The sequence below is a fragment of the Amblyomma maculatum genome, chromosome 1 (assembly GCF_055883805.1).
Source record: "Amblyomma maculatum isolate TAMU_Amacu chromosome 1, ASM5588380v1, whole genome shotgun sequence".
Taxonomy (NCBI): Eukaryota; Metazoa; Arthropoda; class Arachnida; order Ixodida; family Ixodidae; genus Amblyomma; species Amblyomma maculatum.
In genome coordinates, this window is record NC_139344.1 from 304,041,495 (window position 1) to 304,066,657 (window position 25,163).

Genomic DNA, 25,163 nt, shown 5'->3' on the forward strand with positions numbered 1-25,163 from the left:
GCTTAGTTAAATGGAATCCTTGTCCTGCATCATATAATATACCTCGATTCGTTTCTTCGCCCGCGTTGATTTAATAGCGACAAAAACAGAATTTCGGTTTCCTAGCGCGCGTCCTCCTCAACTCAACAGGTACGTCATAGCGCTAAGCCAATGAGAAGCTCCCGTTGCCGGAGCCTACTGAGCCAAAGTTGACCAAGCTCGGTGTATTTTAGAGGTTCTAATTGTGCCCTACTCTACGTTCGCACAGGGTTTTTTAATATGGCCGACGCCTAGGTTCCTCCGTGGGTTCCAGCGTCGCTGTGCTGCTATAGTGAACTAGAATATAGTCGCTACTGTTAAAACATGGTTACATCGTGGGCTTTGAGCCTTACGCCGACGCAACTTTTCGGGTGCCAGGTCGGCGAAGATGGATCCTGCGAGCGACCGGTACAGTAACACTTGTGTCGAGAGGCCGCGGTAACCGCGGCACAACTCCGGCTTGCAGAAGCCCCGACCATCAGCCTCCCGATCCCAGCCGTTTCGGAACTACGCATTGGTATGTATGTCCGAGTCTTGCAGCCTAGCCTACGTTTGACCGTTGCGAGAGTGCGCAATCGCTAACCGAAGCTTTCGAACAGGTGCAGCTGCGGGCGGTGCGTGCCGATGCCGACTGCTCTTGAGAGCATCTGGCGAGATCCCGGCGGCGACTACGTAGTTGAAGCAGCCGTCTGGGTGTTACAGATCATCCGCATTTACTCCAAATGCTTCTTGATCATGGACTGCTAGTCGAGAACACAAGGTAAGAACCTTGAGCGAAAGGCGACATAACTTGAACAAGCGGCACCTGTTTTTCATTTTCTCGAGCAAGAAATGCTGTAATGAAATCTATTGCGGAAGGCAGTGTTAATAAAATAAAGCTTCCCCTTTAACGTTACTTACCTGCGATCATCTACACTGTCTACAGTGTTGATATTGCGCCACGTTAGCGCGAACACATCGCTGGTTTTCATATTTTTCTTGTTTTCGTAGAAGCGCATGAGCACGACGTTTCACCATGCAAATTACTGGTTTGCTTAATTCCATGCACGAGTAAATGAGAAAACACGCATCATCTGATAGTGTGAACTTGCTAAATGGAAAGGGCATGCACATTGATGTGAAGTAACGAGGGGGGGGGGACGCTGTCCGGACACATTTGCTTGTTTTATTAGCCAGGTATGACCTTCAGCAAGTGCAGCACTTCAAAACATAAATACATAAGGAATGCCACAAGAAATGCAGTAAATAAGTACAAAAGCAATCTCATTTCGGAGGACTCTGTGCTAAGTGAAATTGCATGCAGTGAAGTAGCCTGTCTCCTGCGGAAGCCGTGGGAAAATGCACTAAAAAACGACACAGAAAAGAAAAACACACAGAGCAGGACTGGCTTCTGCAGACGATCACTAACTAGCCTGACAACTCTTGTTATAGCCTGTCCCCACTTGCTGCCAGAACAATCACCATACCAGCACTCAAAGTTTTATTTGCTAGTTTTTTTTTTACCCACTTGCATTAGGTGAGTGTTGTATAGTGTGCAAATATAATTAAAAAAATTGACTTCACTGATACCATCATCAACACCTGCACACAGTAAACCTCTCCAAAATGCTTTGACACTGACATTTTACATGTGCTGAAATGTAACAACCAAAAAAAAAAAAAAGAAGAAAGACGTTCTCCCAAAGGCCAGTACACCGAAACTTCCACAGTTTGAGTAAGTGTTGGAAATTTTACAGTTAGCAAATGAAGTTATAGAGTAGTTTTGCGGCACTTGCAGAAAGTTTGGCACGTGCCGTGTTGTGGGAAAACAACTGAGAGCTGTTGACAGAAGTGCACTTGTAGTTTATGGCTCCTTCGAATAGAATGACTCCATGCACAGAGCTGCTTAATGCATAAGTCGCATACTTAACATCTTCGTGCTATGCGGATGATATCAGCGTGGACATTGACATCGGCCACAACACTAGTATAGAGGGTGTAAGACGACTACCAGGTTTTGTCAGTCAAAAGCTGCATTGCCTTCAGGCATTATTTTGCTGCAGTAGCAAATTGTGATTGCACTGGAGTTCTAATATTGGGTGGGTCTCATTCTCTCTCAATCACCTGCAGCAGAATTCAAAGTTTGCCATACTTGCAGGGATAATAAATTGATAGTGAAAGTTACACTGTACAGCTTCTGTTAGACGGGAATTAATTGTACAGATGCATGAATAACTTTCAAATTTGTAAAAGACCTAAATCATATTTTCATTTTGCTATGCTGAAAAGTGAATATTGCTTTTTCTCTTGTCAACAGGAGGCACCACTACATCTGCTACAGCCAGCTTGCGCACTGGCTTTGGGGATGCCTCGGCAGACATCACAGTAAAGTCCTCCCTATTTGTAATGCAAGCCAAATAAGAGAAAGGTTTCCATCTGACAGTTACACTGGTTTCCAGTTTGTGCAAGGTTTGTAGAGTCATCACCTTATTCATTCTGAAACAAGCCGGAAAATATGAGAAGAGAGAATTGCAGGACAGCTGGACTAATAACTGGAATTTTACTAAAGGATAGAGGCAAAAGAAGACTTGCACAGAGATGCACATGTAAAAAAGGCCCCAAAAGACTGTTGACCGATTTCTTAGCCACACATACGTCCTTAGCCTTTGCAGTATAGTGTGCCTTTGGACTTGGATCTGTGGCTTCCCTTTTGTAACGAGTGGTTCTTGACCATATGGAATTTGCTTTTTTTAGATTTTGATTTTTTAGACCCTTTCTGCTTTCCACGCTTTCACTGCTTTGGGGGTTTTTCGTGCACGTGCATTTCTGTGCGAATCTTCTTTTGCCTCTTTCCTTCAGTAACATTTCAGTTGTTAGTCAAACTTTGTCTTGTGCTCCTCTCACGTGTTTCGTCTTCTGGCTGGTTTTAAGATGAATCAGTACCAACTCATCCATTTGTTAGTCTTGTTGATATCACTAGCCTGACTGCACCCACTGCTGGGCAAATGCTTCTCCCATATCCATCCGAATAACCCGATCCTGTGCCAGGTGCATGATTCTCGCAAACTTCCTAATTTCATCTGCTTGCCCGAGTTTCTGCCGCCCCCTGCTAAACTTGCCTTCCCTTGGAATCTAAAAGACATATATAGGCTCACTTAGAATGAATTTTGTGTACTCACTCCCTTCCTTTACCTTTGACGGGTAGAATTTTTCTTCTTTTGGAACTGACCGCAGATACATCAGCTGCATCCATATGATCCCCGCAGACTTCCTAATCTCATCTGTCTGCCCGAATTTCTGCCGCCCCCTGCTACGCTTGCCTTCCCCTGGAATCTACAAGACATATATAGGCTCACTTAGAATGAATTTTGTGTGCTCACTCCCCACCTATACCTTTAACGGGTGGAATTTTTTTTAGCACTGACTGCAAATGCATCATAATTGTGCAGTTGTGTATATACCTGCTTGTATAGATGTCTCTCCCATATCTATCCAAATAACCCGATCCTCTGTCAGCTGCATCCATCTGATCCCCGCAAACTTTTTATCTGCCTGCCTGAGTTTCTGCTGCCCCCTGCTATACTTGCCTTCCCTTGGAATCTACAAGACATATATAGGCTCACTTAGAATGAATTTTGTGTACTCAATCTCTAACTATACCTTTGTCGGATGCATTTTTTTTTTATTTAGCACTGACCTCAACACATCATGATTGTGAAGCTGTATATACACATTTGTATATTTAGGAGAGAGGAAGACAGCAAAGAAGCGTGAATAAAAGATGTCTTGCTCTAGGTCAACTTCCTTCTAGCCTAAAAATTTTGTATGCATTGATGAACCTGCGGCCAACCAATAAATTATTTTGAAAGCAACATGTCTCTAACACTCACTTGGTAACATTATATAATGCCCAAATGTACTACAAAGTGGTGGTCCTTGTGGCACTGACAAACCTAGATTTTCTAGTTGCCGCGTTCACCTTTACACGACCTCGAAAAATAGTGGCTCATGGGGAATAGAAAAATCAAACCGTTTTCTGCAAAAGCTGCTTTGAAAGGTGGCCACTGTTTTCAGCATTTTGCAGTCTCATTCAGAAGCAAGCCAGCATAATCTGCAATCTGTAGACATGCATACAATAATATGTGCCTTATACTTTGAAATGTACCAGACTTTAACCAGTCGTAAAACAGCGTGCTGAAAAGGTATGTATAGTAAAGCCTCCTTCGTTGATGATACCCGTAGTTTGCATGAAAACATCTGCACTAGAACCTGCATGACGTTGAGTTAATTGGCCTGCTGGTTGAATATGCCACCAAAATGCTGGTAATACAATGAACTTTGTCGGTGCTGGGGTCAAGTCTAGAAATATAAAGTTGGGATGATTTAATTGTGAAACCTTGCTGCTGAATTCACTGCAGGCTAGAATGTAACAGGATTAAAGGGCAGCTGTAGACGTAAGGGCAGTCCACATTGTCACGGCATCTTATTCGTCCTAGTACACATATCTACATACCGTGCATGTTTTGCTAGTAAACAATGTAACCACAGATTTGCGAAGCTCCAAGAATGCTACACTGATGCTGTCTGAGTAGCTGCTTGTGTCGCTGAATATTGTGAAAGCCTTTTGATGGAACGAAAACTGCTTGCTGAATACTTATGCAGAGTGAGGTTGGTCAGGAGCGCAGGTGATATGTACACCCTCGCAATTTAACCATACAAGCACAGACTGTATGATACTCATACAAATTGAAAAATATAAGGAAAGGAATTGAACTGAAGACTTTGCGGTTCGACAGTCCAAACTTCTACTACATGTGCTTTGGGCTGTGTGTGCTAGCCCGCCTGCAATCTGATTGCCCGAGCCAGGAAAATGGTACACACCCATATGAGCACCACTCCCAGTACTCTTTAACATGTACATAGAAGTGCAGGTGCTTAGGATAAACCTTGGCTGCCACAATGCACCTCAAACAATGGCATGTTAGCCAGAATAGCAGGTTGGGCTCGTTGGTTTTCCATCCTGAGGTAACAGCGCAAAATGTGGACGGGAGCACAAGACGAGAAGACGATGAGACATTGTGTCGTCTTCTCGTCTTGTGCTCCCATCCACGTTTTGTGCTGTTACTTCAGAATGTCACGTGCCTGCCCAATATCTACATAATTGTCACACGAACCACTTTGTGTGTATTTACGACTACTTGCACAACACCATTGCCACCCACTGATGATGAGCAGCTGAACAGCAGTTTTTCACGTACACTCCGCTGCCATTAATTACAAATGCTATCACGCTACGACTTCCCATACCACCCCACCCAACCTCTGTGTGTAATGACTCAACCTTTGGTGCGTTTGCATGTTCTCGGGATACTGGAGAAATCCAAGATATCAATTAGTAGATTCAAGCAACTTAATCTGACATATATCTGGTGAGAATATTACAACTCTATCCATGTATACACAGATCTGTATCACCGCAACAGTCGCCTACAATTGTGGTGATGCCGCTCAGAACATGACTCATCTTTTTTTTAAGGGCATAATTCTCCACAAACCTCTGCTGAGCTTGTGGCCCCTTGGTAAGAGGCTTTCCACATCTGTGGGAAACCACTTTAGAAGTGGTGTGAATTCACAGTTTCAAAGCCTGCATTACAAATTTTTGGAAGTTTTCAACACCACACCCTTACCAGCCTTTGGCACTACACATCACTGAGTTCCTTATATCTACTTGTGCTCAAGGCCACAAGGTAGTGCTTTAGTGGATCCATACCCACTTGCCAATTACATGCCATTATGCATGCTTTCTCCATAGACTGCATCTAAATGTGGTTTCACACACAAATATTTATACTTAATTGGACAGGCGGATTGCCCAGAATGTTCCACACGTGACATTACGGAGACTCTGGAGCGTGTACTAGTGGTGTGTCCCAGTATATGCGTGCAAAACAATAACTCGAGTTACTTCTTTGAAGTGTTTTGGCAACAGGCCTCTCTCAGAGGACTTATTGGCCGGTTGGCCAGAAATGGAAAGCTCTACAGGCAGTGCAGGCTTTCTGCTGCTTCTTGCATGACACAGGACTTGACTCGTGACTGTGGTGCAAGTTACTATTCCTGTATATATTTTAATCAAGTCATGACCCTCTTTGTTTTTCTCTTTCTGTAGCAGGTCAGATATTAAACTTTTAAGCCAATCTATCCGCCTTTCCAATCAATAACACTTGCGTGAATGCATTTCTCCTGGATGGTTGATCTGGTAATCACACCATCGTAATGCAAGGACATGGGGCGTATGAGCTTGTGAGGTGAACAATTTTTACCCTAGAAATGTCTTTTAAATGATGTGAAGGATTCTGTATATATTTTAATCAAGTCACGACCCTCTTTGTTCTTCTCTTTCTGTAGCAGGTCAGATATTAAACTTTTAAGCCAATCTATCCGCCTTTCCAATCAATAACACTTGCGTGAATGCATTTCTCCTGGATGGTTGATCTGGTAATCACACCATCGTAATGCAAGGACATGGGGCGTATGAGCTTTTGAGGTGAACAATTTTTACCCTAGAAATGTCTTTTAAATGATGTGAAGGATTCTGAGCTCTGCTCAACATGATCCTCCTCTTTGGAGTCTTCATCAGGTTCTATGGGACTAGATGAGTGCTGTGGAAAGAACGTGATCGAAGTGGAACCAATTGGGGCCTGTTCTGGGTGGTACGATATGGTAGGGGCACCTGTTGTGCTGGCCTCACGGTATCGTTCAAAATAAAAAAAAATCCAAAATGCGCATATTACTGCTATGAGGGCAGTCTGGCAGGAAACAATCAAATAGAACTGGTGGCTTCTGCGAGTCGAGTAGTTCTCAAATAAACATATCTGTAAGGCTACAAATCGCAACATACGTTTACTGCCTTTATCACGCGACCTACACTTTTTTTTGCCAATGCACTGGGCCAGCGGTTTTGCGTCGGTACGACGCATCGTTTGAGGTGAGCTTTCTTCGTTTCCGGTCCATGCCGAGGCTTCGAATGACGCCGAGGTTCATTTAGGACTTCCAGTAGAAAGTAGTACGAACACATATGAACCCAATCGGTGTGCCAAAACTTGTGAAAGCGAACGTTACTTCCACTCGGAGAAGCCGTGCTGCAATCTCGCGACGCACACGGTTGGCATAGCGAGCACTCAAACCCGCACAACACGCCTAAACCCAGAACCTAACGTTGTCAGGAAAAATAGGCGAAGTCTGAGCACTGTAGACGTATTTTTAGAAAGATTACGAAAGAGGCGTCGGGAAGGTGGGGGAGCAAAGCTGCGACAACGCGTAGGGTGGAAGGGCCACCCAAGTGCATTGTAGCAACCTTTTTTTTTTTTTTGTTCGGTTTCCGGCTTTCCGTGTAGTGCCATAGTTCAGGTCATCCGGCCGAAATAAAGGAAGCGAAGCTCGACACGCTATTCTCAGTGATGCAGCGCGGAGGCGAGCAACTAATATACGAGTACGCGCCGCGGCGCCCGCTCCTGAAACACTCCACCCACCACTCGGATTGAACACACTTGTCGATTTCTTTGACCTGGAACCGTATTTAGATCGTATCTTTAATGACGCCAAGAATAATAATAATAAAAAAAAAATTACAGCAGCGGCCGCACAACCAAGTTGTACCGGTGGTATGAGACTGCTCAAGACGTTGTGCTCCATCACGAATGTTCACAAAAAAAAGAAAAAGAAAATAACAACAACAAATTAGATTGGAACCATTGTCATTTGGAGTACCCGGCGGAGCGAGGTATAGCCGTCGTTACCGAAAATCTGAACTTGAGCGTCACCTCCCGCTCTGTTCCAGAGCGCAGCGAGAAGCAGACACCACCCGTAAAGTGAGCTTTACCACCCGTCCTGCTCCGCCGCCGCCGCCGACCGCGCGTCACGTGACAGTATTGTTGAAGAAATGCGTTTGCGTGAGCGAATAATTGATGTAATATATTTTTATTTGCTAACTTTAACAGCAACCTATTATTGTATGGGAAATAATGATTATATCTTAGTTTCTAAACGGCTAAATATGACGTAGGCGAGTACTTCTAATTCCGGCCTACAGGGTCGCATGGTCGCTTCAGAAACGCAAAAATGCTGCGCTTTCAGAATGGTATTATTAAATGCAGAAGCAATATTTCGACGAGATATTTTGGAATCGGCATGCCTAATGTTTACTGAAGCAAGGAAAATTGCAACTGGGCTGCTACATTTTCGTAGAAACAGGATAGCCAGCATCCTTGAGGCGTTCGGCCTGAAGTGCGAAACTTGGTTCCATTTGGTGAACACAGGACTTAGACAGCGCGGATTTAAAAGACAAAGAGACAATACCACGTTTGACGAGCTTAGAATGTGAGGAATGATAAGGTAGAGGAGACTTCTTTGCGCGTGGCATATAGGCCCAACAAATCTGGCTTGTCATGTTAAAACACAGTCTTAGATCTAAAAACTGAAGTGAATTATATTGTGCTAATTCAAAGGTAAAATTCATGGAACTGGTTTAGATCTAAGACTGTGTTTTAACATGACAAGCCACACCCCTCTACCTTATCATTCCTCACATTCTAAGCTCGTTAAACGTGGTATTGTCTCTGTCTTTTAAATCCGCGCTGTCTAAGCTGGCAATCATGCCCGGGTATTGCCGCGTCCAGATTTACCGCGAAGCATTTTTCCCGAAAGAGGACAGACTATACCTTCGCCTGCATTAGCATCCTTTCTCAACCCGCAAAAAATATATATATATTTAAAGAAATTGGGCAGCTCACAGGCATCAGCGCTACTGGGACCGCTGTGCGCGCCTGTGGGCGGCGCTCGTGGATGCAGTTGTTAATTGCATACTTTTTATTTATGCTGTCGGTCTATATTTCCCTGTCTACGATAGCTTGCATAAGCACCAGTACAATGCAGAGAGTAATCAACAGGAATGGAGTGTTTAAATGGCGCATTTACTATGTCTTGCGCATTAGTTTCGCGAATTTGCCTTGGCAACTTTTTTTTTTTTTTGCTTGCTTGCTTGCTTTCATTATTTTTTTCTTCCTCTCAGCTCGTTCCTTTTCTTCTTTCCTCACCCATTCCTTCCACGCTTATGCCACTACTTTCCTTCTCCTCTTGGGCGACTTCCTTTGTCCGTCCCCCAGCCTGATATTTTTTTTTTTCCTCGCCATCCTTCGCTGTCCACTTCGCCCTGCTCTGAATATGTGATTCAGGAGGTGCCATTCCGTACGCTTTATTTAGTTGTGTTAATGACATTTCGATGTCTACTGAGTTGTTGAACCTCGAATGATAAGCTGTTTCTCATGCGATACTGCTCAATCGGGACTATAATAAGTAAGTAAAAAAAAAATTTTTTTACTTATTCGTGGACACTCTGAACAAATCTTGAATTCATTGCATGCCATCCTGCTCCAAACAAGTTGTCGAGCGGCTGGCATTAAGGATCGTTAAAAAAAAAAGGAAGAAAACTAGCATTCAAGTCGGGATGAGGCAGGACGTTCTTTCAACGAAAAAGAAAATTAAGCATGGTACAATTCTGACATGTGACAGAGGAAGACATGAATGTGTATTGGAAACATGTAGATCGTTTGTGCGGTGCTGTAAGGCAGTTTCCATTCTCATAGCTGTGTCGCTGTATCAGTGACCGCGTGCCATCTGCCATCCTTTCCGTTATCGTCGAGAAAAGTGGCAACCGCCTCACCAGAAAACAGCTTAAGCTTCAAAATCCGTCTGTGTAATATCAGTGCCTGCGGCATCTTCAGGCCCCGGTAATCGCGTTCTCGAGTTTTCAGGCTTGTCTCATTTTTTTTAGGCTTTTTTCTCTTTTTCGACTACAGCTTCATTCATTCCTATTCTTCTCCCATACGATCGTTCCACCCTTCTCGGCCGCTCGATTCCCCGCATCTTTTTTTTTTTTCACCCACCTCAGCTTGAGGCGTTCGAGCTGGCCTTTGTGAAGCTGTACCACACTTGGGACGCGGGGCGTTCGCCACAAATGTTTTTTGTATTTTTCTACATTTTTACCGTGTTTTTTGCTCGGCCTTTTCCAACTGCGCGCGCTTCTCCTGTAGTCTTCCGTTTCGCGTGTTTCCAGCCTAGAAATAAACGCCCAGCGGGCGGCCAGGGCTCGTCTCTGTCTCTGCGTCTTGTGCAGTGTGGCTCTCGCATCGTTTGTGCTTCGCTACGTCGCTCGAGCTGGCTAAAACTGCTACCATTTTGTTGTGGAGGCCGCTTTTTCAAGCGCGCGCCCTGCATAGGCGGCTGCGCGTCTCCCTATTAAAGTGAGCTAGAATGGGGTAGTGGGCTCACTGGGGCTCCTTCCCTGACGCAGTCTGTGTCACATGCAATAGGTGGCGCCACCGCAGACTTCAATGTAGCGCTCTGCTGGTTGAGGGGTTGCGTTCGTGCGACCGCAGCCTTCTCGCTTTAGAAAAAAGCACAGTCTTCGTCCACACTTTTTAGATTTGCATGTGGTAGCTATGCAGAGGTTGGATATATTAGCAAGTTGTGCTACTACTGGTGCTATAAGATGAACTAAGAGGTTTCTAACTGCAAACGCGTGTCCGATTTCTCTCCGGAGTCCTGGCGAAAAGTGAATTAAGGCGCTTGTGTGAAAATGACTGCGGCGCTCGATTGCCCAATTTTATGAGGTTTGTGATTCACGGCCGCGATGATAGAGTACAGAGACACGTAGGTTTACGTGTGTAACGTGTAAAGCTGTATCCGTATTCCTAATAGCCCGCAGCTGTCAGCACCTTTTTGTCGCGCCTGCCTTCTGGATCGTGAATTTTAATTTACTGTCGACGCTGTTTATGGAAGAAAGGTGCATAAAAATTGCCACAAGTCATTATTGAACACATCTTAAAAGCTTGCAGTTGAGCATCCCCCGTCCATTATCAGCAGTTTAATCTGAAAATTTTCAGATAACTGCACAATTGCGAATTAGCTATATTCGTGTAAACAGTGTTCTGATCGATAGGGAAGGACCTGACAGGAGTGTGAAAACAAGCATTTAGTAGGCATCTCGGGCTGATGAACGGCGGCTCCACTGCTAGCTTCCTTGACAAAAAGTACACCCGTGTTAATTTCATAACTGATGAGAGAGGCGAGGCGTATATGTTGTAAGCATCCGATTTCTCGCGGGAGCGTGTCTTTTACTACTCCGAGTGCATCAATTAATTTGCTGCCTGAATGCAGTTTATGGCACGAAAAAAAAAAAAAACTCCGTGAACATATATTTTCGAGAACCACTGCATGTATATATACGGCGCAAATTTAAGAAGACAACACAAGAAAGAAAAGGACAGCACATGCTCACATAGCGTTCTTTTATTTCTTGTGTTGTCGTCTTTGCGCCGTGTACAGTGGTTTTCAAGTCATGAATGATCGCCCCACAGGCCGTCATTTTTCGAGCTTGCTCAAGAAGCAAAAGCTGAACTTACAATAGCTGAGTTCCCATTGTCGCGGAAGTTTGCGCCGAGTAAGCGGTTAGCAGGCTTGTACAAGCTTCGCAATTCAATTTCATTAGACTCTATTTAGCAACATATATCCAGTAGTGTGAAATATTAGCCTATAATCACGCACTTCGGCTATATGCTGGCTGTGGTCAACAGATATACCAGCGTATTCTTGACGCTTAGTAATGCGTTGAATAAAGTTGTTTCCTGACTACTGGTCCTCCTTTTTGTTCACATTCGTGTCTGGCTTTGTGCTTCCTTGATGCAGCATGTCGACAATCCGGCTAGCTGGCCCTGCTTGCCCTTCCCCTGGCTTATTGTTTCCACAAGGCCATAGAATGAAATACAACTAAAAAACTAGGCTGGTGTACGTGTCATTGATGCGATCAGGTCATCGTGTATTTATATCATTTAGGGAGTATTTATATTCGCCCCCATTATTTTCCAAGAGCCACATATCTTTCGATTCGTGGCGCCTTTCCCGTAAGCATGTCCGGCAGCCTAGCACAATGGTTTTGTCATCGGGGTGGCTTCTTCGTATAAGAAGTCACATCGCCCACCGCAAAACAAAACCTCCGCAATGGCAAGAATTCAGCAGCGTAGGGGAAGGCAGGCAGAGGCAAACGGCGCGCGGTGCTGCGCGCTGCTACATTGAAGGCGGCGGTGGCGGCCCCCTGCGGAGGCGCGCAGAACTAGAATCTGCTGACATAGGCGCCGTCATCGCAATGTATGGCGCCGGCTGAGGAGTGAGCCCACTACCCAATTCTAGCTCACTTTATCCCTATCAAACTGTTCCGGCGCTCACTCGTGGCGCTGCCTGTTCGCCGCGAGTGCTGCCCCCTGGGTTTCTGCACGGTGCCTGTAGATAGCGCAACGTCAAAGGTCGTTGGCTTGTGCTCTGCCCGCGTAACAATATATGGCCGCCATACTACCACCCTGTTCACAGTATTCTACAGCTCTGCTTTCACGACATCATTCTTGGGCTCGACTTTCTGACCATGCAGCCATCATAGACAGTGCTACAAGCGTCTTTGAACTTTACCTTCCACTCCTTTCGACCCACCCTTTCCTGTTGTGCACAGATTTTGTAATGTCAACTTTGTCTGCCTGCCACCAGAAGCAACTTACGTCACATTCTGCTCTGTACACCCTATTCTCGATGGACACTATATCGTTAGATTTGTTACCCCAAACCTTGATACACCCCTCACAAGAAGTGTTGCTCTTGCTTATACCGTCGTCACTATGACCGCGAACCAAACATGCCTCCCTGTTCTAAACTTTGCGTCGCAAGTCCAGCCCTTCCCTCAAGGCATCTCGCTCGCCACTCTCTTATAAATGAATGTGATCTCTGTTGTGACCACCGGTTTACTGTCCTCTTCTGACTGCTCACTCTCTAAAGTTTCCAGTATCCAAGGCTGAGCTAAGATGATTGCTACGGATCTTTCTCCTCCCCAAGCTCAAGCACTTTGCTGTCTGCTGGTATCTTTCAGACACATTTTTGATTTTGATCAGTGCCCTTTGACTGGAACTTCTCTTGTGCAGCATTGCATACACGCCGTCCTTATCGCGTATCTCGTGCTGAATTCCAGGTAATCCAAAAGGAGGTTGACAAGATGCGTGCACAAGATATCAAACCCTCGACGAGCCCGTGGCACCCCCTGTAGTTCTGGTTAAAAAGAAAGACAACTGGCAGCATCACTAAAAAAGACGTGTACCCTCTTCCCAGATTCGATGATGCCCTAGATTGCCCCCACTGAGCTAAATACTTTTCTTCCATCGATTTACGGTCCAGGTATAGGCAGATCACTGTTGACAAGCAGGAAAGTGAAAAAACAGCCTCTGTCACACCATACGGCTTGTATCACTTTAAAGTCATGCCGTTCTGTCTCTGCAATGCCCCGGAGACCTTTAAACGAATGATGGACTCTTTCCTTCGCAAATTTAAACGGACAACCTATCTGCGCTACCTCGACTACATCATTTTCTCGCTGACCTTTTCTTCACACCTTGAACACCTCACCAGTATTCCGTACAGCCAACCTCCAGCTCAATTCATCGAAATGTCAGTTTGGTCGCCGCCAACTCACCTTTCTTGGGCACATGGTTGACACCTCCAGAGTGCGACCTGATCCGGCTAAAGTTCAAGCCGTCAAAGACTTTCCGCGTCCCCAGTCTTCGAAGCATGTGCGCAGCTTTGTTGGCCTCTGCTCCTACTTTCGCCGCTTTATCAAAGATTTTGCCCGTATCACTCATCCTCTCACTGATCTACTTAAGACTGGCACCGCGTTCATGTGGGGCCCTGACCAGCAAGGTGCATTTTCAACGCTTATCAGCTTACTGCCATCTCCCCCGATATTGGCTCATTTCGATCCAGCAGCTTGAACTGAAGTTCAAACAGGCGCCTGCGGATATGGGATCGGTGCAGTGCTGGCCCAACACCACCACAGCGAAGACCGCATCGTCGCCTATGCTAGCTGCCTTCTCTCTAACGCCAAACACAATTATTCGATTACTGAGCGCGAGTGTTTCACCCTTGTATGGGCTGTCGCCAAATTCCGGCCTTTCTTATTCGGCCGTTCTTTCTCAGTTGTAACTGACCATCATCACATGCTTTGTTAGTTGCCATTCTTGAGAGATCCCTCCGGCCGCCTTGCTCACTGGGAACTGCGCCTTCAAGACTACTCCTACAAAGTCAGGGTGCCTTCATCAAGACGCTGACTGCTTGTCTCGGTATCCTGTAGAGCTCCCTGATCTCGGTGACACATAGGCCATCCCCTGCATCTTCGCCCTCTGCAATCTCGCCAACATAGGAGATGAACAACGCAATGACCCGTCTTTAAGGCTAATTATGTTCAACAGCCTCGGGAAGGAACAGCAGTTTACATTAGGTAGCGAAGTACTGGAAGTAGTAGGCGAATATGTCTACTTAGGACAGGTATTAACCGCAGATCTGGACCATGAAAAGGAAATAACAAGAAGAATAAGATTGGGATGGAGTGCATTTGGCAAGCACTCGCAGATTATGTCTAGCAGCTTACCGGTATCGCTAAAGAGGAAAGTATATAACAGTTGCATCTTACCTGTACTCACCTATGGCGCTGAAACGTGGAGGCTAACCAAGAGAGTTCTACTCAAGTTGAGGACAACCCAGAGGGCTATGGAACGAAAAATGGTAGGGGTAACATTAAGAGATAGCAAGCGTGCAGAGTGGGTCAGAGAAATAACTCGGGTTACCGACATTCTAGTTGAAATTAAGAAGAAATGGGCATGGGCAGGACATTGAAATTAAGAAGAAATGGGCATGGGCAGGACATGTAGTGCGAAGAGAGGATAACCGATGGTCGCCTAGGGTAACAAACTGGATTCGAAGGGAAGGAAAGCGTAGCAGGGGGCGGCAGAAAGTTAGGAGGGCGGATGAGGTAAAGAAGTTCGCAGGGGTCAAGTGGATGCAGCTAGCACAGAACCGGGTTAAGTGGAGAAATATGGGAGAGGCCTTCGCCCTGCAGTGGGTATAGTCAGGCTGATGATGATGATGATTGAAGGCCTGACATCTGGAAGATCTGATTCTTCTCCGCAGCTTTTTTTGTACAGGATGGTGTCCTCTACTGCCGGAACTTTCATAATGACAGTTCTCCAATTCTGTTGGTGATTCCCAAGCAGCTCCGCTCCTCTGTTATTGAAGAACTCCACGACTTCCACAGCTGGCCACCTCGGTGTGTTTCGCACTTAAGACTGGGTGCGGCATAGTTTTTTTTTTTTTTGGCCTGTACTACACCCCATCATCCGGTGCTACATCGCAGCCTGCAACACATGTCAGAGTAGGAAAAAAACCATCGAGGCCACCAGCTGGCCTTCTCCAACCTATTGACGTGCCCCAGGAACCGTTTTATCGGGTTGGGCTTGACCTTCTTGGCCCATTCCCGACATCACAGTCAGGTCATAAATGGATCGCAGTGGCAACTGATTATGCAACACGCTACGCAATCAGACGAGCTTTACCCACGAGCTGCACTACGGATGTCTTTGATTTTCTTTTACACAGCATCATTCTGCGTCACGGCGCTCCTCACCAATTATCAATTCACCAACTGCGGTCGCTACTTTTTGTCCCGGGTTATTGAAGACATCCTCAGTTCATGTTCTACGAAGCATAAGCTCGTGACTGCGTACCATCGCTAAACCAACAGCCTTACCAAGCGCTTCAACCGGACACTCACGGACATGTTATCTATGTACCGTCTGTTGCAGAAGTTTGCAGCCCAATGCGCCGGGCGGAGGAGCAGTATTGCTCCCGAGAGGCGGCGCCGCCTGGTGACGCAGCTATAAAGAGTGAGGAGGCTTGTTCTCTTCCCCTCATCCCGCGGCTGAGAGCAAAGATGTGCGATATCAATCGCGGGATGAGGGGAAGAGAACAAGCCTCCTCACTCTTTATAGCTACGTCACCAGGCAGCGCCGGCGGGCGCAGCGCCGCCTCTCGGGAGCGATACTGCTCCTCCGCCCGGCGCGTTGGGCTGCAAACTTCTGCAACAGACGGTACGTCTCGCCTGATCACCATGATTGGGACCTCGCGCTGCCATATGTGACATTTGCCTATAATTCTTCCAAGCACGACACGATGGGTTATTCATCCTTCTTCCTGCTCTTTGGCAGGAACCCCGCTTTACCTTTGGACACGCTAGTCCCGCCTGCTGGCCGCCCCATAACCACCTGCGCATGTGATGCCATTGCTCAAGCCACTGAAGCGTGCCAAGTAGCCCGTCGTCGGCTCCTCGCCTGTCAGACTTCCCAGAAGTCTGCCTATAATAGGCAACATTGCCATGTATCTTATGACCCTGGGTCGTTGGTTCTTCTATGGTCTCCCGCACGCTGCGCTGGCCTGTTGGAGAAACTTTTGTCCCCCTACAGTGGCCCTTATCGTGTGGTGCGCCAAGTCACCGATGTGACGTAGGAACTTGCCCCTCTTGTGCCTGCGTCCTCCTCCTCTTGCCCCACTACTGACATTGCCCATGTTTCCCAGCTTACGCCATTACAACTCATGCCATCTTTGGCAGTTTAGCACCGGGACCTTACACCGCTGGGGGTCATGTTACGAGAAGACGAGGGCGAAGTTTCTAAGTTTCTCCCTCCCTTGCCCCACAGAAAAGAAAGGTAGATAGATGACGATAAAGTGGGACTGTTTTCCATGGTGCTGCTCGCTACTATGCCAATTGCAGCCATCTTGTAAATATACTGCACATAGATTGAGTCTTCACGTAACAATATCAATATTAGAGAACGCCTCAAGTCTGCGCTGATTTTAAATCACCCTAGCATGATGAGAAGGTCACTAAGCAGTATGAAATACCAGCTGAACTCTCTCAGCAGCAAAATAATGAATGAAAACATAGTTTTTACATTACAAAAAATTTGTGTAATTGTATATATATAAGTGCACTGAATTCTAAGAATAAAATGTGCTTGACCAGATGGCAGCACAAAAGGGACAGGGACAAGACAAGATGAGGAAGGCGCTTCGGCACCGTGGTTGTCTCATTGTGTCTTTTTTGCATTGCCATCTGCTCAAAAACATGCACCAATATGCTCAATCTGCCACGATAAAATGTAAATTTTGAAACTTTTGTTAATAAAAATATTGAACAAAACTTTTTCCAACTTTTCAATGGGAGTGATAGGAATCTTCAAGTGTGTCCAGAATACTCCGTGGTAATTATTGTCACACAGCTTGACAACTTATGTGCATTCATTCAGAGCAGTTGCCCATGAACTTTATTCCCAGTACACTTGTTGCTCAATTCTGTGGATGTGCGAACATTATGACTCATTTCTGAAGATTTAAGGAAGACACTTTCTCCATGAAAACTACGAACACAACACACAGCCATATACTGCGCCTGTGCACCTCATTAATGAGTCAGAACATGCCGTCATGAATGCCAATGGGCACCAGCAGCAGGCCAAAGACAGCCAGATTGCGCACCAGGTACTTCCAGTCGGCGGGAACGGCCAAGGGCATCAGGCGTGCTGTGAGGGAGTGCACCTCATGTGCCACACACACCAGCACAAGGGAGGTGACCATCACGTTGAGCACAGGGTAGCCCGGCACCAGGACCAACACACCATGAGTGTCGGCCGCTAGCCAGATGTGGTACTGCGCAATGAACAGCTGCCCCCCCAACTCGATAAGGCGGAAAGCACTGCTGCCATTATCACAGTGAATGGCACGGCATAAAGAAAGGACTGAGCCCTGGGTCACAAATTAGTGACTGTACCTTCTCACATGTTTAATCCATCCCAAGGGAGTGAAAATGCTCACCTATTGGCTGTAGCAGCACAATGGCTGAAGTAATAAAATGTGCAAAAATGCAGTAACACTGTGTAAACCATCACTTTGAACTAAAGACATAATATTAGTACCAAGTTTGAAAAAACAGCAAAAAAGGACATTTTTTGCTTTAAGCACTTCTTCCGAATCTATCTCCTGCAGCATAGAAGCCTGGCAGCAAGACGTGGTTTCAGTACCCACTTGTGCAGCACTATATTGGTCCAGCAATGCTTTGCAGTGCAGCTAAATGAACATTTGCTTCAAGCAGTGATCACTTCAAGGCATCAAACCCTCGAGGGCTGACGATGAGTCAGGTGTTATAAAGAAAGGGTCCAGAGAAAAACGGCACCTTCACTGTCACATAATGAAACCTCTTATAGTTCAATGTTACCTTTATTTCATTTCGTGATGCTTTTCTTGAGGTTCAGTACACCAAATCATTCTTTTTTTCATGGGTAGCTTTTATAAGAAGGAGGCCCAAAAGCCGAAACTGCAAATAGGGTCTCCTAGTAGAAGGCAACAATTAACAACAGCACACAGCAACTACCACAGTGAATGTACTTGATCTAAAGCCATGTAATGATTCCCTCCAAGACTGTGAGGGAAATTCCTTTCAAGTAATGAAAGCATGTATCTGATTTCATTAAGTGAGTGGTAGCATTCCACACTTGAGACATTTTGGCCGCTTTTACCTACTGCCTACCAAATCAGTGCTTTTATGGTGACTCGTTGTGTTACCAGACCAATCACCTCTATTAAGCTGTGTTCTGCATGGCAATCAGAACACAGTCCACAGGGATAGATTCTCGGGCTTATGAACCGCTACGGTGGGGCCCATTGAAAATGACAGCCTTTACCGATGATGTACCCTATCAAGAAACGGGACTAGGAATAAGGCTGGGGAGCTCCCGACTCCCTGTGATCCAAGGATGGAAGCCGCTGGAGTTGGAGGTGACCACTCCTCATAGCGGCAAATAAGAGTCTGTTCACCCGCCGGTGCAGTCCAGGGATGGGCTGTGCCGGCTAAGTCTCTATGTAAGGACGCCGCAGGGGAATCCCCGCTGACTAATGTCATCAGGGGTAGGGGCAACCCTGTATAACCCAGCCCGCGAGGAGGCTTGAGGGCGCTGTTAGAGACTGTCTTCACTCCTCCTCCGGTGAACGCCAGGGACGTCCCGGGAAACACTGAGCTGGGCGTCTCAGCTGGCTAAGAGTGAAGACGAAGCGAAAGCAGAACTGGTGCAAGCACCCTTTGAGAGTCTGTCAGTAGTACAGCTGTGAGACCAGAGGGGTGGGGGATGAAGCCTCCACTCGCGCTTCTGGTACGTAGGCGGTAGGTCCTAAAGAGTTTTGCAATGGGGCCGGCATCCAAACCAAGACGCTTACCAAAATTTGGTAGAATCGGGCTCTCGCGTGGAGCGCAGCACGAAGAGAGTTACCAAAGTCAGGGGCGCGAAGGCGTCTGGCAGGGGTGCACGTCATGGAAGTGCACCACGGGTGTTGCGATCCCGCCTACCCGAGCGCGTGGGTGCGTGCGACCCACAACACGACCAACGCGGTGGCAGTAGTTGATAAGTCCGCCACGCGCGATGGGAGAGCTGTCAGGATTCGTTTTGCAGCTCGACAATGACCAGACGTAAACTGGGACAAGAGCGGTCCCTGGCGTGGGTGTCCGCCATTTTGTGGGACTTAGCTCTTGGGAAGGGGCTCGGCCTGGGCGATTCCATCTTAAGCCCGGGGGATACTGTTTGGCGAGCTAAACTCTTCTTGGAACCGAAGCGTGGCCTTGTGGTAGAGCATCCGCCTCGTGTTCGGGAGTTGCCAGGTTCAATCCCTGGTGCCGCCGGGTACCCACCGGCTTTTCAATGGGTACAAGCTTCCCCCAGCCTGGTGCGCGGCTTATTGGGGTGAAATGTTTGGGAAAGGGGTCATAGGTCTCAAATAGTTGCTCCGATGTGGCAGTGATCAGTTCCGCCATAGGACAACAATAAGTCCGCCTTGTGCGGCAAAAGCCCATTATGTGGTCCTTTTTTTTTTCCTTCAGCACGGCCTTTGTAAGCCATTGTTGTTCGAAACTAAGCCCTCGAAGGAGCACAGCAGGGTTAGCAGAGCCTCTTCCAAACGCACACCCCTGAAAGAGCCGGGCGCCGGGCCGGGGGACGCTTGTACCCAATTTTACTGGTGGGTATCCGGCGGCGGGTTTCGAACTCCCGCAACCGAGACGGGCGCCCAAATCACTCGGCCACGACTGCGGTTCCTCCCTATGGCCAACCTCATGGATTGCCTCAAATATTTTGCTGGTTTATGGGTGATGTTTTCCTACACATTTTCAATGTGATGATGCAATCCGTTCAACCCAACACAACCTCCATTAAATGTCTATAAATAGCGCTGCCTTATTTGAAATTTAGTTCCACGAAGGTGCCCACCTTTAAGGCTACCGACAAAGATCTCAGGAAAGTTGCAATCACATACTGTATTCATATTCTGCCTCTGTTTAACTAGTGTGAAAAGTGCATTTTATAAAATCCACTGTTTGCTAAGACTTTTCACAGTCCTCAGGCTCTTGGAAAGCCTGTCCAAAAAGCAGAATGTGCATAATGCATAAAAGGCCAGCCACAATTCACTTGTTTTCTTGTGTTCTGCCTGTTGCACTGTCGTCACATGATGCTCGCTGGAATAGTGCTTTCCTTTGAGCAAGGTGTGTAAGATGAACATCGTGGCTTTCCCCACAAGACAGAGTGGCCCTATTCACTGTCTTCTTGCATGCAAATCCTGTATCATACTGCTGAGAAGCTTAAAACGAAGTGCACTGCCCCTGGAGCAGACTACCATTATGCATAGGACACCATGGCAGCCTGCATAAATGCGCTATGCAATTCAATAGTGTCGCATGAATAAATCTTCCTACTGGACTTCCTCAGGGTAAAGCAGCCACATGTCCCTTGTGAATAGGCATTCAGGAAGTAAGGGGGGCTCTCACCTCGAGAGAGATCTTGCCAAACCAGGCAAAGAAGGTGCTGTAGCGGGTGCGCAGAAGACCACTAATGTTGCGCAGAATGACGTACCCAAGGATCTGCACGGAACAGAGATGCCGTGGAAAGGGACCAAGTACTGGGCTCCACTTACCGGAACAAAAGAGATGTACGCGTGCACCTCATTGCAGTCAGGCTTGGACCGGCACACAAATGCAAAGGTGGTGTAGAACTGCATGACAGACAGCAGCTGTTACCAATTGACTTAAGGTGCTTTGTCAAATGCTTACACTGTAGTACCACCATCCTTTCTTTACGTTCCTTGCGTTCAGAATGCAAGTTCACTTTTATAGACATCATGTGCCAGGGAGTTAAAAAATGTTTTAAGAACTGGCTTTGCTTCTGTTAAGAATGAAAACTACGGGAGATTGTTACAATTCTGTCCTAGGGTATCACAAGATGTGGCTTGTCACTAAACATAGGTTCGCTTTGTTTCAAGTTGTGTGTTAAATGAGTGCATTAGAGGATTACTCCAATGACCTGATGGCTAAATGATTTCCATTCCTTTATGCGGTATTTTTACTACCTGAATTTTAGCACTGCAGGGGGCACATACATCAGATCTCTCGCTACCGCCGATTCCTGCATTTCATGTCCTTTGGTTTTGGCTGTTATTATGTTAAGGACTATGTCTCCTATTAAAGGCTTTATTACATTTATGGAGTAATGATGTGATTACACTGAGGCAGTCTGTGTAGATTACACTGCCTAAGAGTGTGATATAACATTCAGCAGTTAAAGACATATTCAGGGAGTTACAGTGTTAGTTTCTTTGAGTTAGGGTGGCTTTTAATGGTTCAAATAGTCATTATCATCACTACATATTCTTCTGACCTGTAGAGCCTCTCCTGCAAATCTGACATGAGTACCAAAGTTAATAGGACCAGCTTCAGTTTAAAAACCCCAGAGCCCAGTGAGTGGCGCTGCAGTTGAACCAGGCTTCAAAACGCCAACACGTTGCCAGTGGCGGGTGGATGTGAGAGTTGAAGGGAATAGTGTCAATCTTGTGCTTTCTTTCTTTCCTTCTCATACGTCGCTGCGTATCCCATTAATGGGCATGGTGTGCAAAGTTGCCACTGCACCTATGATGATAACAAAAAAAGAATAGAAAACTAATCACTCCCCCGTCTACGCTATTGAAAGTGTCTGCGTTCTAGCCATCATAGCTGTGCGCAAGAGAGTTCTCTTCATGCTCAAAGGCCCCACGGTTCAGCCAGTCAGTGGACGACTAATGCAGGCGTTAAAGGAATAAGTCTAACGGCAGTATGTTACTCATCAGTCAGCACTGGCGGCATGTATTAGTGAATCAGTAACATTTCTCTGCATTTCCTCAACACTGTCTTTCTGCTCATGATAAACGAGTAGCGTGGGACTGAAGCAGGACCGAAGAGATCGGAGACAAGGAAAATGACTTACACATTAAAAAGAGAGCAAACGGCAGCCAGATTTCAGCAGTCTCTCTCGAACACTAGAACATTCATGCATTGAAAAGTGTTGTGGAGCAATATACCCAAAAAGTATTGTCTTCCCTATTTGTCAAAATCACCCAAAGCAATTAAACATCCCATGCTACAACTTGAGAATGGTTGTTTGCATGCTTTTGAATTCCTATAACCTTTACTTTCTGTGGCTACCAAGTCTCAACACTGCAAGGTAAAAATAAGCACTTGCATTATTGCTTTCACTGCTGCTTCACGACGTCAGTTTTTCGACTGCCGCGCTATCTACTTCGGAAAGAAGTGAACGGAGAGTTTGCAAACTGAAGCTAGTTCTAGTAACGCTGATCAAAAGCCTTCTTCTATAATGAAATGCCCTTCCCAACCATTCCTGAAATACCACTCCATGTTATAATGTAAAGACCATTTGAAGAAAACATTCCCATAACACAAACCTCAAGACATTCTAGTTACAGACACAGATGTTAGATGTGCAAACATTTACAGCCTAATGCTTACCTTCTGGAGTGATCTCCCTGCCAGAAACAATATATTAGAGAGGCAGGACAGTCAATGAGTGCGATTAATTGGTCCTCGTACAGAGCAGGTGAAAACATCCCAAATGCTAAAGTCCTAGCATTTTAATAATCATCATCATCCTGACTATACCCACTGCAGGGCGAAGGCCTCTCCCATATTTCTCCAATTAACCCGGTTTTGTGCTAGCTGCATCCACTTGACCCCTGCGAACGTCTTAATCTCATCTGCCCACCTAACTTTCTGCCGCTCCCTGCTACGTTTTTCTTCCCTTGGAATCCAATTTGTTACCCTAAGCGACAATCACTTAGGGTTACCCTAAGCATTTTAATTAGGATGGTCATAAACTTGAAGAAACAAAGCCATTTATTCTCCATTGTTCTTTAAATCTTAAAGAGACAGAAAATAAAGGAAAGCATTTTTAACCCATAAATTGAAAACATTGCAACCAGGAAGAAACATTTTTAAGGAATAACAGCACGGAATGAAGGGAAAGGGACAAGGAAGAAGACAACACCTGCAACACAGCGCAGGTGTTGTCATCTTCCTTGCCCCTAGTCCTTCATTCAGCGGCCCCTAGTCCTTCATTCAGCGCTGTTTTTCCTTAAAAATGTACTAACTAGCTCAACTCTCCGTTTTATTGAAGGAAGAAACATCTCGAAAGGAAAATCAATCTCTCAAATATATTCTCCTGGCCTCATAATCATTCTTGAAGGAATTACATACAGCATGAATAACACACTTTTCCTATATTATTCATTCCCCTGCCGCAGCATGTCCCCCATGTGTTTTTCCATTTTTTTCCCACCATCTTTTTTTTAATCCTTGAATTTTTTTTTTTTAGTATTTTTCCCCCTTTGCAGCTGTGGCAAGCCTTTTTTTTTTTTTTTTGCTCTTCTGTTCCTTCTTTTTCTTTCCTTTCTTACTCTCATCGATTATAGATGACTGACCAATCCCTTCCTAGCCCCCTCATTTCCTTCTCTTTCTTAACAATCTTCTTGAAGCAACTAATATTCTCGGTTAGGCTATCATAGTGATTCAACATATGGTTATGACTGTCCTCTACTCTAATCCACTGTAAGTATTTCTTGCCAGGTCACCCGTCTTGTTTTCATTTTTTACCCTCTTTTTTTTTTCAGCATTAACACTCTTAGTCAGCCTGTGTTGGTATTTCACCACTTCTAGAGGATTCTACTCAGGCATTCTGGTGCAGCTGTATTTCTTATCAGGTCCCTTTGAAATGGCTAATCTTCTACTACAACATAGAGTCTGCTTCTTGTGGTAATTAATCATGCACTTCGCATTGTACTTTTCCCAGCTGCTGCCGTCCTTGTATTTCAGTACAGCATCGCTATAGTAAAGAGAAACTAAAGTCCCAGTTTGCCTTCTGTAGACGACCATACATTTTTTTCCTTTAAAGTAAAGACATTTTTCATAAAAATTGGTTATAGTAACATTTGTCCGGCCGCGGCAACATACTTCCCACGAAATGACATCGCTGCATATGCGCTACCTTGAGTTGCGAGGCAAATTTTTCTTGTGGAAAAAATAACAGTAATAATAACACCAACTGTTTCTTTTTTTTCATTTTTTTTTTTAATGGCTTTACCACCAGACTCACCAGCTGTGAGGAGAAGCCACCTATAACGTAGGCCTTGGAGCCATGAGGAAAACATGACGCTCGTGGGGGGAAAAAAAAGGAAAAGCAAAGCTGGCTACGAACATGGAAAGAAGGTGACACAGTACATTGAGAAAGTAAGAGAGAGTAAAAGAGCAGCGAGAAATAGGAAAAGGAAGAAACGGTCAAACATTCACAGCACTGTACAGCGGTCTTGCTGCACTTGGTGTTGCATGCATTTCTCATCTACAGTCGATGACAGATATTTCGGACTTTTTCCCGGCCCCAGGACATACCTGTCAATGTATTACGCGGCTAAAAATTTTGGACACTCTAGGGAGGGCTATTTGATTTTTCGGACATTCCGAACGTCAGCCAGGCCAACTGCCACACATTTTGAGCGGTGTCGCCGCCATCTTGTTTTTTTACTTTTTTTTCTTCGATAGACTTGCGTGCCGCTCCTCAGCTAAAGTGACGCTGGATCGAGGCTATATTATTTGCCTAGCAGCTTCCGCTTCCGGAAGAACGTCACTGCTTGCTGCCGGAGTGCTTTTTTTTTCTTTTAGATTGATCGCTTTGAGTGCCTGTGCCTCTGTGTTAGACGTGCGTTGCCGAGCATAGCGAGTAGGCCTAGCCGTGCCGATGCGAGAACTACGTTCTGCCTCTACTGTGGCTCGCATTTAATTGAATCGGCTTCAGTACTTCAAGAAGCTGTTTACGGATTTTATAACGAGCTTTTTT

At 45.8% G+C, this 25,163-nt stretch overlaps 2 protein-coding genes and 1 long non-coding RNA gene across 4 annotated transcripts in view; 1 reads left to right on the forward strand and 2 right to left on the reverse strand.

The window, feature by feature from the left end:
• LOC146206971 (uncharacterized) overlaps nucleotides 1–25,163 on the reverse strand; it is a 138,765-nt gene that overhangs the window by 9,757 nt on the left and 103,845 nt on the right. The window lies entirely within an intron of this gene.
• LOC146206972 (uncharacterized) lies at nucleotides 3–4,256 on the forward strand. The gene is made up of 3 exons (XR_014703697.1): nucleotides 3–535; nucleotides 618–778; nucleotides 2,315–4,256. It is a non-coding gene; the product is annotated as an uncharacterized LOC146206972 (long non-coding RNA).
• LOC146206973 (N-acetylneuraminate (7)9-O-acetyltransferase) overlaps nucleotides 17,205–25,163 on the reverse strand; it is a 61,272-nt gene continuing 53,313 nt past the window's right edge. For both annotated transcript variants that reach the window (XM_084588281.1, XM_084588215.1), the window contains exons 10-12: nucleotides 20,926–21,003; nucleotides 20,780–20,872; nucleotides 17,205–17,637 (exon numbers count right to left, since the gene is read on the reverse strand). In XM_084588281.1, coding sequence (XP_084444407.1) covers nucleotides 17,386–17,637; nucleotides 20,780–20,872; nucleotides 20,926–21,003 — 423 coding nt within the window. In that variant the 3' untranslated portion in view covers nucleotides 17,205–17,385. The remainder of the gene's footprint in view (nucleotides 17,638–20,779; nucleotides 20,873–20,925; nucleotides 21,004–25,163) is intronic.